General features: G+C 45.7%; 1 protein-coding gene across 2 annotated transcripts in view; it reads right to left on the reverse strand.

Moving 5' to 3' along the window:
• Window positions 1-8,628: 8,628 nt before the first annotated feature.
• The window catches only part of IQGAP2 (IQ motif containing GTPase activating protein 2), a 1,674,846-nt gene continuing 1,669,942 nt past the window's right edge, over window positions 8,629-13,532 (reverse strand). For both annotated transcript variants that reach the window (XM_069627448.1, XM_069627449.1), the window contains one exon: window positions 8,629-9,627. In XM_069627448.1, the coding sequence (XP_069483549.1) occupies window positions 9,514-9,627 (114 nt within the window). In that variant the 3' untranslated portion in view covers window positions 8,629-9,513. The remainder of the gene's footprint in view (window positions 9,628-13,532) is intronic.

Here is a 13,532-nt window from a genome sequence, read left to right on the forward strand (position 1 = left end):
CTGACTTCCTCTCTTCCGCCTTTTGCTTAACCTTCTCCTGCCACACTCTACAATGGTGTACTATTATTTATATTACTTTCGCTTCCATCCCACCAGTTTCTTCAAAGTATTCTGTACTGCCTCTGGTAGTCCCTGCATTAAAATATGATAGAATATTGCTATGGTTTTGTCCAACGGCTCTCGAGTTTCAAGGAGCCAAAGCTCTTTAATCTCCTGAATGTACTGCACAGGATCTTCGTCATCCCTCATTTCGCGTGACATAATCGCCCCAATGCCTGACGTGTCAGGGTATTGTGTTCGTAATGCTTTCCACCCTGCTGCCCATCAGTTTGCAAATGGCGCTCCATAGTGTTCTGTGTCGTCACCCCTGGGAATCCTGCCCTCTTCCATTCATCATCAGCTGCGTCTCCCAATATCGACACTAATAGTCCCTTTAAGTCACCCACTGCTAATTTATGACCAGCAGTCAGCTTCCCCCATCTCATGAATCCATTTCCCTACTCCCGCACTCAATGATGCCAACCTTTACTTCACATTCTCCTTGCCTGTGGGCTTCCATGGCACAGAGGTCTCGCCCCCTCCCCTCTCTAATAGAGGCATCTGTGAATATGCTGCCCTCTACTCCGGTGTCCCTGGGTACAGTCTAATTTGTTGAAGCCGCCTCTTGTCCTCAATATCTGTGCATATATCTGCTGGTTCCAATGTAGGTACTCTCCTGCTATCGTCATAAGCTCTAGACAATCATCCTCTCGAGCAAGCTATTGCTGTCTCTCCACTCCTATGCCCTGGGAGATCCCTTAGTCTATTAACATATGTGTTGTGTGTTGTGCACATGTCATTCGTCTGCTGTGTTTGCTGTTCTGAATCGGCCTATTGGTCCCACATTCCCATGATGCCAACTTGTCTGTCCCCACGGACTGTGACCGGCTCTGCTTTCCCCTCTCATCCCCACTAGGTTTGTCATCATTGTTGGATCCTGTGTCCATGTTACGTCAGCAAAACTTAGCCTCCTCGATGTTGTGTCTGTGTTAAGTTTCATGCTAAGATCGAGGACTACTAAATTGTACCTGCTGCCTCCTGCCAAGGCCCCTAGGCCTGCTCTACTTCGTTCTATTGCGCTCCTGCCTCGTGAATTTGTGCTATTTGGCCCTGATTGTCTGTCCTCCTCCCATCTATTCTTTTCCCTATCCGATGTTGCCTGAGTCCTTACCGCCCTTAGTGCTCGTTTGTCTTCCTCTGTGCGTATTCGTTCTCTTGCCAGTCTGTCCAACTACAACTTCCTCTGTTCCCTCTCTGCTAACTTGCATTTTTCTTGCACTGCTAACTCCTTCCACCTCTTTGCCTTCTCCAGTTCTCTCTCCCTTTTCTGCCTCATCTCCTTTTCCGCTCTCTTCCTTTCTGCTCTCTTCCTTTCGTTTAGGTCCCTTTCTATCCTTTTCCAAGTGTTCCCTTTCCTCCTACCTTCTCCGCTCCCTGTCTTCTCTATCCAGTTTCTCCTCTTTCCTCTCTGTCCTTGCGCTCTAATCTCACTTCCCTGTCTTTCTCCCTTCTGTTTTCCTCATCCATCAGTTCTGCTCAGCCTGTCGTGTCGTTGTCCCTTTTCAGGTTTTGTATTGCCTCAGTCACCCCTTCCGCCTCCCTATCTGTCTTCCCTTGAAGCTTTAAAAGCACCTGTGCTGCTATCCATTCATTTGTACTTATGACCTCGAATTCTTCCTTTGCGCGCTGCTACTCCTCACTGCTCACCCCTGCACCACTAGCTGGCTGTCCTGCCCCCTTCTGCTTGTCCTCTTTAGAGTATGATGGCGGCATATATGTCGGATTTGAATTCCTCTCTGCTGCCCTTCGTTCTCTCATTGGATACATTCCCTGTTCATCGTCTGTATCATCAGATAATACACTTGGAGGGGCAGCGGGAGGTGTGGAGGGATGGATCTCTTCGCCCTTCACCTCCCGCTGGCTTAGCATCCAATGATGCCTCGCAGTGTCCCCCTCTCCCTCCTGAAACATGCGCCACAACTCAAATAATGCCGTGCGTTTGGTAAATTTCTTCCCCTTGTAAGCACCTTGTGTGTCAATAGCAATTGCTGCACGTCTTAGGAGAAACTATCACAGGGGGGCAATGGTTTTGTTAATTTACCTTCTGTACTTTTAGACCATTCTATGCTACATTTGCAAATGTTCTCCATGTAAGGCGGAAGTGTCTTACACAAATGCTGAAGGGGAGCGATTCCCCCACTGTTACCTTGATACATTTCAATACCTCTTACCTGCCCTCAAGTCGAGGGGTTCAATAATCCGATGTTCAGGGATAAAAGGTCAGAATGCAATAATAATACTTTCGAGTTTCTATGAGCCTCTCTGGCTCTACAACTTATCAGGCCTGCTCTGCGCACCGTCCCTCCTTCACAATCGCTGCCTCCTCAGGCACACAACCACACTCCTGCGCATGCGCCTTCCGCGCACCACCACTGGTTCACCTCCTCTGCTAATCCCAAGTTCTCAACACTAGCTCCTCACACTCTCAAACTATATGCATCCTATGTGCAAACCTAGAGGTGGCGCCACCAAGCTATCAATAAAATATAGGTAAACCAAATATTGTGTGCAAATAATAATAGCCTGTTACTCCCAGACCCAAACAAACCCCCACAGCTGTCTTCCTGCTCTCCAGGCAGAGTATACCAATATTCTCTTGTGATCGAACTGCACCTGCTGCATCACCTAAGGTGTGAAACGCCTCTCTCCAGGAGACTTAACTAGCAGACTCACCTTCCACAACCTAGGCTAGCTCCTCTGCTAACCCTTACGGGGATAACATCATCTATGACCCGAGCTAAACGCCCAACCCACAGGAATACCTTACTTACCAACGTTTGTCATCCAATCCTTTAAGTCAATAGTCTAGGTTATTCACCAGAACCTTTTACCTTGAAGACCAAATGTGCCCTAGACATAGAAAAGGGACTTCTACCTCTGCTCCTGTCCCTACTCGCTACAGCAGTGCTAAAGGATGCTATGACACTACTAAACAATACTTCAACACTGTTCAACAATACTAAACAATACTCCCCAATACTCAATACCCTCCCTCATACCCACAGATGCTGTCGGACTATGTTCTGTGTTGTGCTGACACTGCTCGGCTGCTGGCTCCCTGTCAAGGCGCTCGCCTCCCCGTCCTGGTCCGCCTGGACAACTCGCCGATCTCAGGCAGGACGATTTCCAAACAGCTCCTGAAGACCCTTAAAATGGGCATGCGTTTCTAGTCTCTCTTGAAATATGTGAGGGTCCCGCAGCCTCTCCGGTTCGGCAGCGAAGGAGTCAACTTAATGCCGGGCTGCCACACCCAACCATCCTCTAGCTACCAACTTGTTGGGGACAAACTCCCAGGTAAGTTTGGGGGCTACTAGGTGTTTGCGGACTCTAGGGAAGGCCCAACACCTTCCCCCAAAAGGAACGTAGACCCAGCCAGACAGCAAGTTCAAACTGCGGTTTATTACAGCCAAAAGCAACAGGGATCAGTACAAGGATAGAAGAAATCCACATACGTCTCAGCGTTCCCTGGCTCACAGGCCAGTTTTGGACCCAAATTATGTCAGAGTGACGCTACAACCTGGGCCCCTCTCCAGAAAACCTGTCGTACTACTGGATTGGGTATTGAGTAATAGTCCACCTATAGTGGACACTATACATGTTAGTCTACTGGCTCTCGTATGTCAGGTGGCTGGCCTGGTTCATCCCAAAATTACCATCTCTAAACAATGTTTCAGTGTGAGGGTCTTACCATTGGTTCTTGCCTGTTGCTAGCCACCCCTAGGAGCCTGAACTGTGATTGGCTAAAGCTGATCTCCCCACGCCTGGGATCTGCAATGGTTCTCAGCTCTAGGTGTACCTTCTCAAGGTAATAAAAATGACTATGTGTCTGCATTGTAACTTGTGTTCCCCACCTTAGACTATGAGAGTGTTCGTTCATCTCGTGCAACACTTGTCTCACACTAACATCTTTGTTGCAAGCTTCTGTCTGGTGGCGTGAGATCGAGACTCTTTCCCAGCTCTGGTTTCGATTCATCATCTGGGTAGGCCGGGTTACGTGTTCAGAGACTGTGATTTGGAGCTCCTGCAGCTCTGAATTATGAGGAAAAATTTGCATTTATTGCAGCCCGTGTTACTGTGATTCAGGGAATGGAATGTCATTTGTATCTGGTGGCCTTGGCAGCGGGTCCTGTCTCACACGTTTGTTCTCTGTTCAGCCTGAATTCACCTCAGCTCAGCTCTTGCTTAGTGGCTTGTGGCCTGCTGTAATTTTCCTAATCCAGTAATGTGGCTCCTACATGTTCATGCTATTCTATACCATCCATATGTTACTCAGACGTGGTTCTGTCAGGTCCCATAGGTGCTCCTGCAGTTCCATAAGATTATTTGCACATAAGCATCTGAAAGCTTTATCCAGGAACTCTTGCTTCCTGCGTTGCTGCCTTAAGCTTGTGACAAAATAATAAAGCAATGACAGCATGTATATGTATCTGTACTATAGAACTGGATGCTCGTGTTCTTCATGTATTCAAGTGCATGTTTGTGTCCCAATGTGTGGATGGCATGTGTGCTTCCTGTCTAAAGCTGCTAAGTCGTGGTGTCTCTAATGTTGTCAGTGACATGGCTTCTTGGCGCTTTAATCAACCCTGTCAATTGAGGTCTCTTTAGTTGCAGCCTGAGGCTCTTCGTCCACTCTGCGTAAGGCTTGTACCGCAACTGGTCTGTAGGGCTGGCTGAGTGCATACCCCTCGACATACTTATCAATCATTGTGGCACTGGGAATTGATCTGAAATAGTATGGGCGTTCACGGTATCTACTGGCCTTCTTTTGTGTCATGTATCTTATAGGAGGGGGTTGAGGGGGTGAATTTGACCATCTCTCTTCATTCCCATGGTGGAAGTGCAAGGCCAACGTGTGGCAATTCGATTGAACTGGGAGAAGTCTTCTGCTAACACCGAGCAATGCTGCATGGGGGAAGAGTATAATTCTCATGTTCTCACTGATATTTCAATGCCTTTCCCCTGTGTCAAATATAGAGATTTGCAGCTTGACAGTTTTGAGAAAGTGTGTGCACCCGAGACCGAGGGCTGTAAAACCATTCTTCTGGAGGCCATCAGTGAAACAGTGTAAGACAGCAGCATCTGCATCACTAATGCAGTCATCATATGGTTTGATTTACTCAAAACGGAGGAGTGTTATTTATCAGATTTTGTCTTTCTTTAAATAGGCCTCCCCCCATGGGCATCACATGTTTATTGAGCCCTGTTTTTTCTCAGCAGAGATCATCAGGGGGCAGGGGAAGATCATACATAACCATGGATAATAGGCGGTACGTTTACACAACACTAAAAGATGGCGCTCATATCAGTAACAGTCACGCCGCCCATCCTGAGGTCCCCTTACCCGCTACGGCGCTCCCCGTCCTGGAGGCTGTATCCTCGTTTTCGGCTCCGAGGTCCGGGGGTGTCCTGGGTCCCTGGGGCTTCCGGGTCTCCTACGCGCACTGCTTCGCGCATGCGCGGGCGCCCGCTCTCCGCGCTCCGCGCATGCGCAGTGCGCAGGATGCTCGGTTCGGGAGGGCGTGCGGCTCAAGCCTCGTTGTGGGGTGTCCGTTGCCGGGGAGACGGCACGGCTTGTGTTACAGGCCTCCCAGGTGCTGGCGGGCCTATTTAAGGAGCCCTGATCCTTTTCCAAACCGCGTCTCAACGCGGTTTGTTCGGATCGTGTCTTTGCTGCCTTGCTTATTTCCCTTGTTCTGCCTGGGGAACCCCTGCCCTCCATTTCCCTTGTTCTGCCTGGGGAACCCCTGCCCTCCACTTCCCTTGTTCTGCCTGGGGAACCCCTGCCCTCCATTTCCCTTGTTCTGCCTGGGGAACCCCTGCCCTCCACTTCCCTTGTTCTGCCTGGGGAACCCCTGCCCTTCGCCTTTTCCTTCCTCCCCTTCCTTCAGCTCCAGAAGTCCCGCTCGCCCTCCTTGGTTCTAGTCTCTGCCCAGTCCTTCCAGTTCCTATCCGCTCTGAGCTTCCCCTCTTGTTCCGTACTTCCTCCTGACCGGCCTGCTCTTCTTGCTTCCTTGTCTTCCTCCCTGGAGGGACCGTTCAGCTTCCAGTCCCCGGACCTGCCTACCATCGGAATCCCACCAAGGACCCCGGACCATCAACTCAGAGGCTCCCCCTGCCAGTGCTTGCACTGTCCTGACGCCACTCAATCAGGGGTGAGCCAACCCGTGGCGTTGGGAGCCGGTTCACCTCCAATCCGGTTCCATTCGGGCTGGTGTTGGGCTGGTTCCCCGCGCCATCCGTCACATCTCTCCGGGTCATCCGACAGCCTGGCCTCATCACCAAGGAATCCAACCGGACGAACAGGTACGCAGCGTTCTCGTGACGCTATTTACAACAGTAACTAACAAAGGACTATTGAGGTTGCTGTGACAACCACACAAACAACTTTATAAAGCCGCCATTTTGGATTCTTCCGCGAACAAGGACAGAATCGTACGGAGGTGTTAATGCGGTACTGCAGAGGTAAGACAGGCTTAAGGGATTATTTTGCTGCCCCAGCCCGCACGGCATGGGAGAAGACCGATCTAATGAGCACACGTAGCACAAGGAGATATAGAAGCGCACTCTCTAAGCAGCTCGATGTTAGATTGAATGGTACAACTACTGTATCAGACACCCGGAAATTCTTTTACTCTTTTGTTTGTTAGGAGCACGACAGATGTGCTTTGTTTCTGTATTCACAAGAAGACATAATTGAACGGAGATACTTGATAATATTAAAAGATAAACATGATTTATTTAAAAGATAAACATGATTTATTTAATCAATTACACTCTCTATGAACGTAAGCATACCTCTTAAAACACTAACTAGACAGCCATAAGCTAACAGATGTGCCAATGCAGAATCTAATAACCCGAATATTGTTTGGCAGACTGTGATTGATCCCGTGAATCTTACAGTATTTGCTAGTGGCAGCATTCAGTAAATAGGGAGGGAGGAGCTGGGGTTAACATCCAGGTCAGCATTGCATGTACTTGGGTACACATTATTATAAATGCGGCATCATATCATACTGGTAGATGTTTCACACAATTCGGATAGCTAGGCATGGCAGTACTAACATCTGATGCTAGGAGGCAGGTGGATAAACATTCAGCAATACAGGGGGCTGTAGGAGATATTTTACAGTATACATATCACTAGCATTTAGGTATACAGGCAGGCAATTGGTGGCATGGTCATACATTGTATCAGGGCTTGTGGAGCCAATGCATAATGCAGCATTTAAGTCATTTTGGCAAGTAGGCGAGCAAACGGTAATGTCATTGTGTTAACCGGGGGTCATGTTGGCAGTCGTGCGAGTAATCGAGGAGACGCCAACTCTGTGACAGTGGAGTGTGCTAGTGGCGTGAGCAACGGAAGATATTGTGGGATCATATTGGTGGGCGTTCGAGTAAGTACCGTTGTGGGCATCTTGATGTGATCCAATCGGCCTTGTTGTAGTAGGTTGTTTGATAGGCGGCAACCAGGGGCTGCTGGTGGTGACAAAAGAGTGGGTAGTGGCTTCATAAGGGGTGTGCCGGTGATTAGTATAGCCTGGGACTGGTGCTGTGACAGCAAGGTGGTGGTGCTTGCCAACACGGTCGAACTCTTAACTATGGTTAGGCAGCAACTCAGGGATCCAGCGGCAATGCAAGAATAATGGGCAGTGATGCAGGTTTGAAGCTCCGATGCTGAGAGGCCCTCCAGGTCCGCCATGTCCAGGCAGGCCCAGACAGGCAGAGGCCTTCTACATTGGCCTTCTGTAGGAACCACCGGCTCAGCCTGCTGGCTTGTTGCAGTGACAATCATTTCTATGGCTTGCAGCCAATCAGTGAGGCTCACAGTGGCCATAGAGAGGGCTGCAGCTGGGGCCGAGTCGCGGGTCGCATCCTGGTGGATTTTCAAGCAGCTGCCATCTTTAGAAGGAGCTTGTGCTCCGGATTCAAGATAGTATAAGCAACATTAGCCTCCTCCTGTTGTGAGGGGCTCACCAAGAGGGGCAGGGATGCCGGTTTGTTAACACCTCCTATGCTCCTGCTCCTCTTGCTTATATCCCTTCTCCCCTTGACCAATCCCTACCATATCATTTACTAGCCCCTCCACTTTTATGTACCTTTCTCCACTTCCTCCATGTCGCCCCCCTTACTTCCTCTGTGTCAATTTCCAGTCTCTAATGCTATCACTTCCTCTTTCCCGTGGGGTTAACCACCTCCTTATGCACTCTGATTCTTACCATCTGCTCTAAAGTTCCACTCTGAGATATTATCACCTCCTCCTGCCGTGCAACCACTCTCCTACTGGTATTACCACCTCCTTCTGCACCTTAACTTTCATCACTTCTCCCTGCACTCACCTGCTGCTACATCGCCACTCTCTTATCTCTCCTGTCTCTAACCAGTCTCCAGCCTTCTCCAAATGTGAGCCGCCTGGAGCACAATATCCACTGGCTTGCAGTAGAACCCAACCTCAGGAACCAGGCAGGGGTCTTCCATCGCAATATTTATACATTTCATAAAATAATTAAAATAAATCCAAAGATAAGATTGAATATTTAATTAATATTTATTTTACACAGAAAAATATCCGGGGGAGGGCACATTTAAAAACAATCTAGATGTGTTTGTATTGCATTAGAAATAAGTAACAAAGACTGAGCTATTGACATACAAAGGCACAATCTTAAGGTGCTTGCATACCTCACATTGGGAAACCGCAACCCAGGTTGCCCAGTTGCCGTTCAATTTAAAGACTGCCAGAAAAAGTCCTGTCAAGCATGAGGCAGTAGTGCATGGTTTCATTTAGTCAGAATAAATCACATAAAATATATATATTTCTTTACAGCGATCATCTGATGACTTTACTGTCAATTTCAACTATAAAACTTTATTATAAATTGCACAACGGTTCACTTTACAATTAGCAAGTATCAGAAATCTGGCTCAATATTCAATATTGAAACTAGACAATCTGTCAGAAAATAACCTTTACAAGAAGTGATTATTTGTGGAGTTCAGCAATGTCTTAAGGTAAACACTTTGGAATAAAATTCAAAGGTTAGGAATTCCAAAACTAATTTCAGGAAACCAGGGTTGTGTGAAGGAGTTCACTTTCGTGTTTTCCCCAACTGTTGAAATAATAATTCAAATGAGATGAGCAAAGTACGTCCATGAAGACATCAAGTGAAAGTACCTACACCACAGTCCAGATCTGGAAGAGCTCCAATTAACGTGTAAGTTCTCGTTCTGCAGTGACGAACAACATAAAAGGCACAAGAGTACATTCGCTTGGACAGTTTTGGTTTAAGTCCTTTGTTGTTGTAATCAAAGACTTTTGATGACAAATTGTTCCAGTATTCCTTTTTGAAAGGTTTGAACAAAACAACAGGTCTCTGGGAATTTGGTCCAGGGTCGTCCATTATAAAGTGCTCTTCATTTGCCATAGAATTTCTTGTTCAGCAAAAATATGAGTAGATTTACGTTCACCTTTGCTTTGTCGAAAATTTTCATGACTGCCACACCTTCATACTGCATCTGCAGCAAATCCTGGGAGCAGAGAGAGATCTTCATTAAAACACTCATCCAACTGATCAATTCAATGATAGGAAATGAACAAAACATGACATCTTTTTATAGTTTCGTGATGGTCTTGTAGGGACTTTTGTACAAGAAATGAAAATAAATAAGTGGTTAATCTAAATGCTCAATATTATAAAGAGGAAACATAAGGAGTCTATTCTTTTTTATAATACATCATAAACATGCACATAGTATCTATATTTCATTAATGGTATGTAAATGCACTTTTTAGAAAGTTGGGATAACTTCTTAAATATCCTTTATTCCAGGCTGCCCTGAATGTGGCATGCATCCACACTGTCTATCATTAGGCGGGAACAGGCCAAATTTTGATGCCAGGATTATATATTTCGCTTATCTTTCCTCTTCGTCCTCCAGGAAACTCACTACACTCAATCCATTTACACAAGGAGAAAAATGTAGCCATCAACACGGGAATTAAAAGATACATAACAAAAAGGGGTTTGGAATCATGACATGCACTCATCTTGGCTTGTTCACTATGACGTCTATTGTATTTGCAGACTTGCGCTTACCAACTGCCGGGATATAGACATTATAATCAGCTTATATCGTACTAATCAAAACATCACGGAGACTTGGCCCTTCATAGATTGTGTTTACTGAGGTAATACAAGTGAACTTGTTTAAGTAAGCAGTGGTATGCACGGAATATTTTAATAACATTCAATCTCATGCATCTTGAAAGTATACTATACCAGTACTACTGTTTGGAAGTGGAGAGCCAAGGCAAAATTACATATATTATCAACAGAAAGCAGTGCAGTATTGGCTTGGCCAAACCACTGTCAGGTCAAATGTGAAAACAAACAGCAAAGTGGTGGCCGTATTACACGTTGCCAGACCAAAGTTATACCCCTATACATTTCCACTTAAAGGAAGGAGTTTGAAGGTTGCAGATCCTTTCATCGTACCTATGGAAAATGGGCAAAAGAACCATTGGCGGAAAATATGTGATAGGATTACCATAGCAGAAGGTCAATAGACACGTTAAAACGACTGGACGGATTTGTGCCAAGTAACAAACAAGCTGGGCACAAAGTGGTGTTGATGTGCATTTTGGTGATTGGTGTTTGTAGTTTTTCAAAAATATGAAGGAGAAGGGTGTGCTCTCAATCCCAAAACATTTCTAGATCTCCCATGGTTCCTTGCAGAATTGAGGAAATGAAGAGCTACTATTTTATTTTGCCAATGCAAGGCTTTCCTACGTTAGTCCTGTAGACACATGAAAAAGAAGTGCTCAGAATTAGATTTAAAGGAGAGATTTCACATGAGAGGGGATGGGGGAGTTGGAAAGAGGACACATTGGTGAATTAGACACTTTGGGGAGACCTAGAGAGGCCTTTTTCAGTCCAATCAGTTTAGTCTTTTCATGGACATTTTGCAGGAATGCCGCAGCATCATAGCGGAAATTCGAGGTACATCAAAGGAAGAAGCAAGGGAAAATTGTTATAAGGGGAAGAGATGGGAGCACTTAGCATGGCCGAAGGCCAGGTCTAGTGGGCCCCAGAGAAACGTTTTCGTGCAACCTTGGCCACTGGCTATGGCCCAAAGAAACATATTGGTGCAACATGCACAGTGGCCACAGCTGAATGCCAGGGCTAGTGGAACCCAAAGAAACCTTTTGGTGCAACATGTACAGTGGCCATGGCCCGCCATTGGTCACTGGCCATTGCCGAAGACCATGGCTAGTGGTCCTAAAATAAACTTTTTCATGCAATCACAAAGGTCATGTCTAGTATGCCCCAAATAAACCTATTGGTGCAACAAGTACAGTGGCCAAGGCCGAAAGCCATGGCTAATGGGCCCCAAAGAAACTATAGTATAACAAACATTCAAACTCCATGAAAAACTTTAGTTAAGAGATTAAGGTGATCAAATTTAATGTGAAAAAACACTAGCAACACAACATGTGAAATGTAGTGAAGAAACCTTAGAGTTATCAGGTGTAACGCAACAAAACCCTTGAAATTCAGCACTTGCATTTGAAGCAAGTCCAGCTTAACTTTGCATACCCTGTTGTGCAGCGTAAGAACACTGTAAGGGAGGCATGGTATCACAAGTATGACACTGACACAAGAGCTACAAGTTTCAAAACCTGGGGTTTGGAAAATCTCCTACTTTGCCCTATAGTTATGATGGGAGTAGTATCTACCCTCAAATAATGAAGAAAACGCAGTCCTAATACGTAGGGAAATTTCCCAAAATCTCCACGCTACTACATTAGCGCAATACTATTGCACCCAAAGAATCCCTAGAGGACTCAGATTGTACCTCCGACCGACCTTGTGTAAAGAAATACACGACCTTGTCAAACGGTGGGAGCAGACACTGAACAAGTGTTCATTAGATCTAATTTTACTAACCATTGAAGAATTGGCCAAATCAGTAACAAAATTGGATTCTGAGCTAGAGGAACTTAGTGAACAATTGGGAGCCCTAAAGACTATTGAAGAACCTAAGACCATACTGGAGGACATCAACACATCATTGGATCACTATAAGAAAGATATAGAACAACATAAGGTTCGCAAATTTAGAAGAGATACCCTAGACTATTCTCAAGATATAGTATATTCCTGGCAAGAATTCTATCAGAACACTAGATCAACACGCCCAAACCGACCACAACCAGAGGCACCCAGACAAGACGAGAGCGACATCAGTAGTGAGACTCCCACCAGTGGAGAAGACAACATCAAAACAGGTAGGAAGAAACCGGAACCAGCCACTACCATCTTCCATAGTTCACAACCAGACTCCTGACTCCTTTTTTAGACAAAAAAAGACAAGAGGAGGCCTCAAGAAACCTGCGATCAAAGAACAAACAAGGAAACACTTTGTGGTAAACCTGTCCTCCAAAAATCTATCAAAAAGCCAATTAGAAGTGCTTGATCTAGGGTTATCATTTATCCCCACACAGAGCACTACACACTTGGAAGAAAAAAGTAACTTATTTAGACTCATCAGAAAGATGCGGCTCAAGATCTTTTTCGATATACAACCACCCTTTGATAAATCTCCAGCCAATGAATATCTAGAAATGAAACCTAGAAGCACATTTGACCCCCAGATAAACAATACAGCGTTAAATCTCTGAGTCTCAAATGCGAGGTGAATTTAAAGAGATTAACTACAGCAAGGCGAGTAGGTACAATATCAGGAAACACAAGAGTCAAATCATAAGGGATTTGGCTGACGATCATACCATCACGCTGAAAACCAGCAGACAAGGGGGAGCCATTGTAATTATAGACACCACTTTTTACAATGCACAATGTCTCGCACTCCTCAACGACACAGATACCTACATCCCTTTTGAGAGAGACCCTACACACAGGATCATGTCAATAATTGAGACAACGCTAGAGAAAATGACTGGATAACGGAAAAGACCAAGAGATTTCTACACAAAACTAACCCGATCATTCCTGTATTTTATGGACTTTTAAAAATCCATAAACAGTTACAAACCCCGCCACTCAGACTGATAGTATGGGTATCGAAAACATGTTCGACCCCATGGCAATCTATGTAGACCAAGTCTTGCAACCGATAGTACAGAAAACCAACACCTATCTAAGGAACACCTCGCATTTTTTGAATACATTACAAGATATCAGCAATCTCCAAGAAAATGACCTAGTCACGTTTGACATCCAGAGCCTATATACATCTACCCCCCATGAAGGTGGACTTGAAGCACTGGAATGGGCACTACTGAGAGAAGAACATTACATAGCCTCCAAACAGTTTGTACTGGAATGGACTAAAATAATCCTGCTGAACAATTTTTTTCAGATCTGGACAGCAATTCTATCTTCAAGCCTCGGGGACCTCCATGGGCTCAG

This window comes from Ambystoma mexicanum, chromosome 6p, assembly GCF_040938575.1.
Source record: "Ambystoma mexicanum isolate Mex_15411 chromosome 6p, UKY_AmexF1_1, whole genome shotgun sequence".
Taxonomy (NCBI): domain Eukaryota; kingdom Metazoa; phylum Chordata; class Amphibia; order Caudata; family Ambystomatidae; genus Ambystoma; species Ambystoma mexicanum.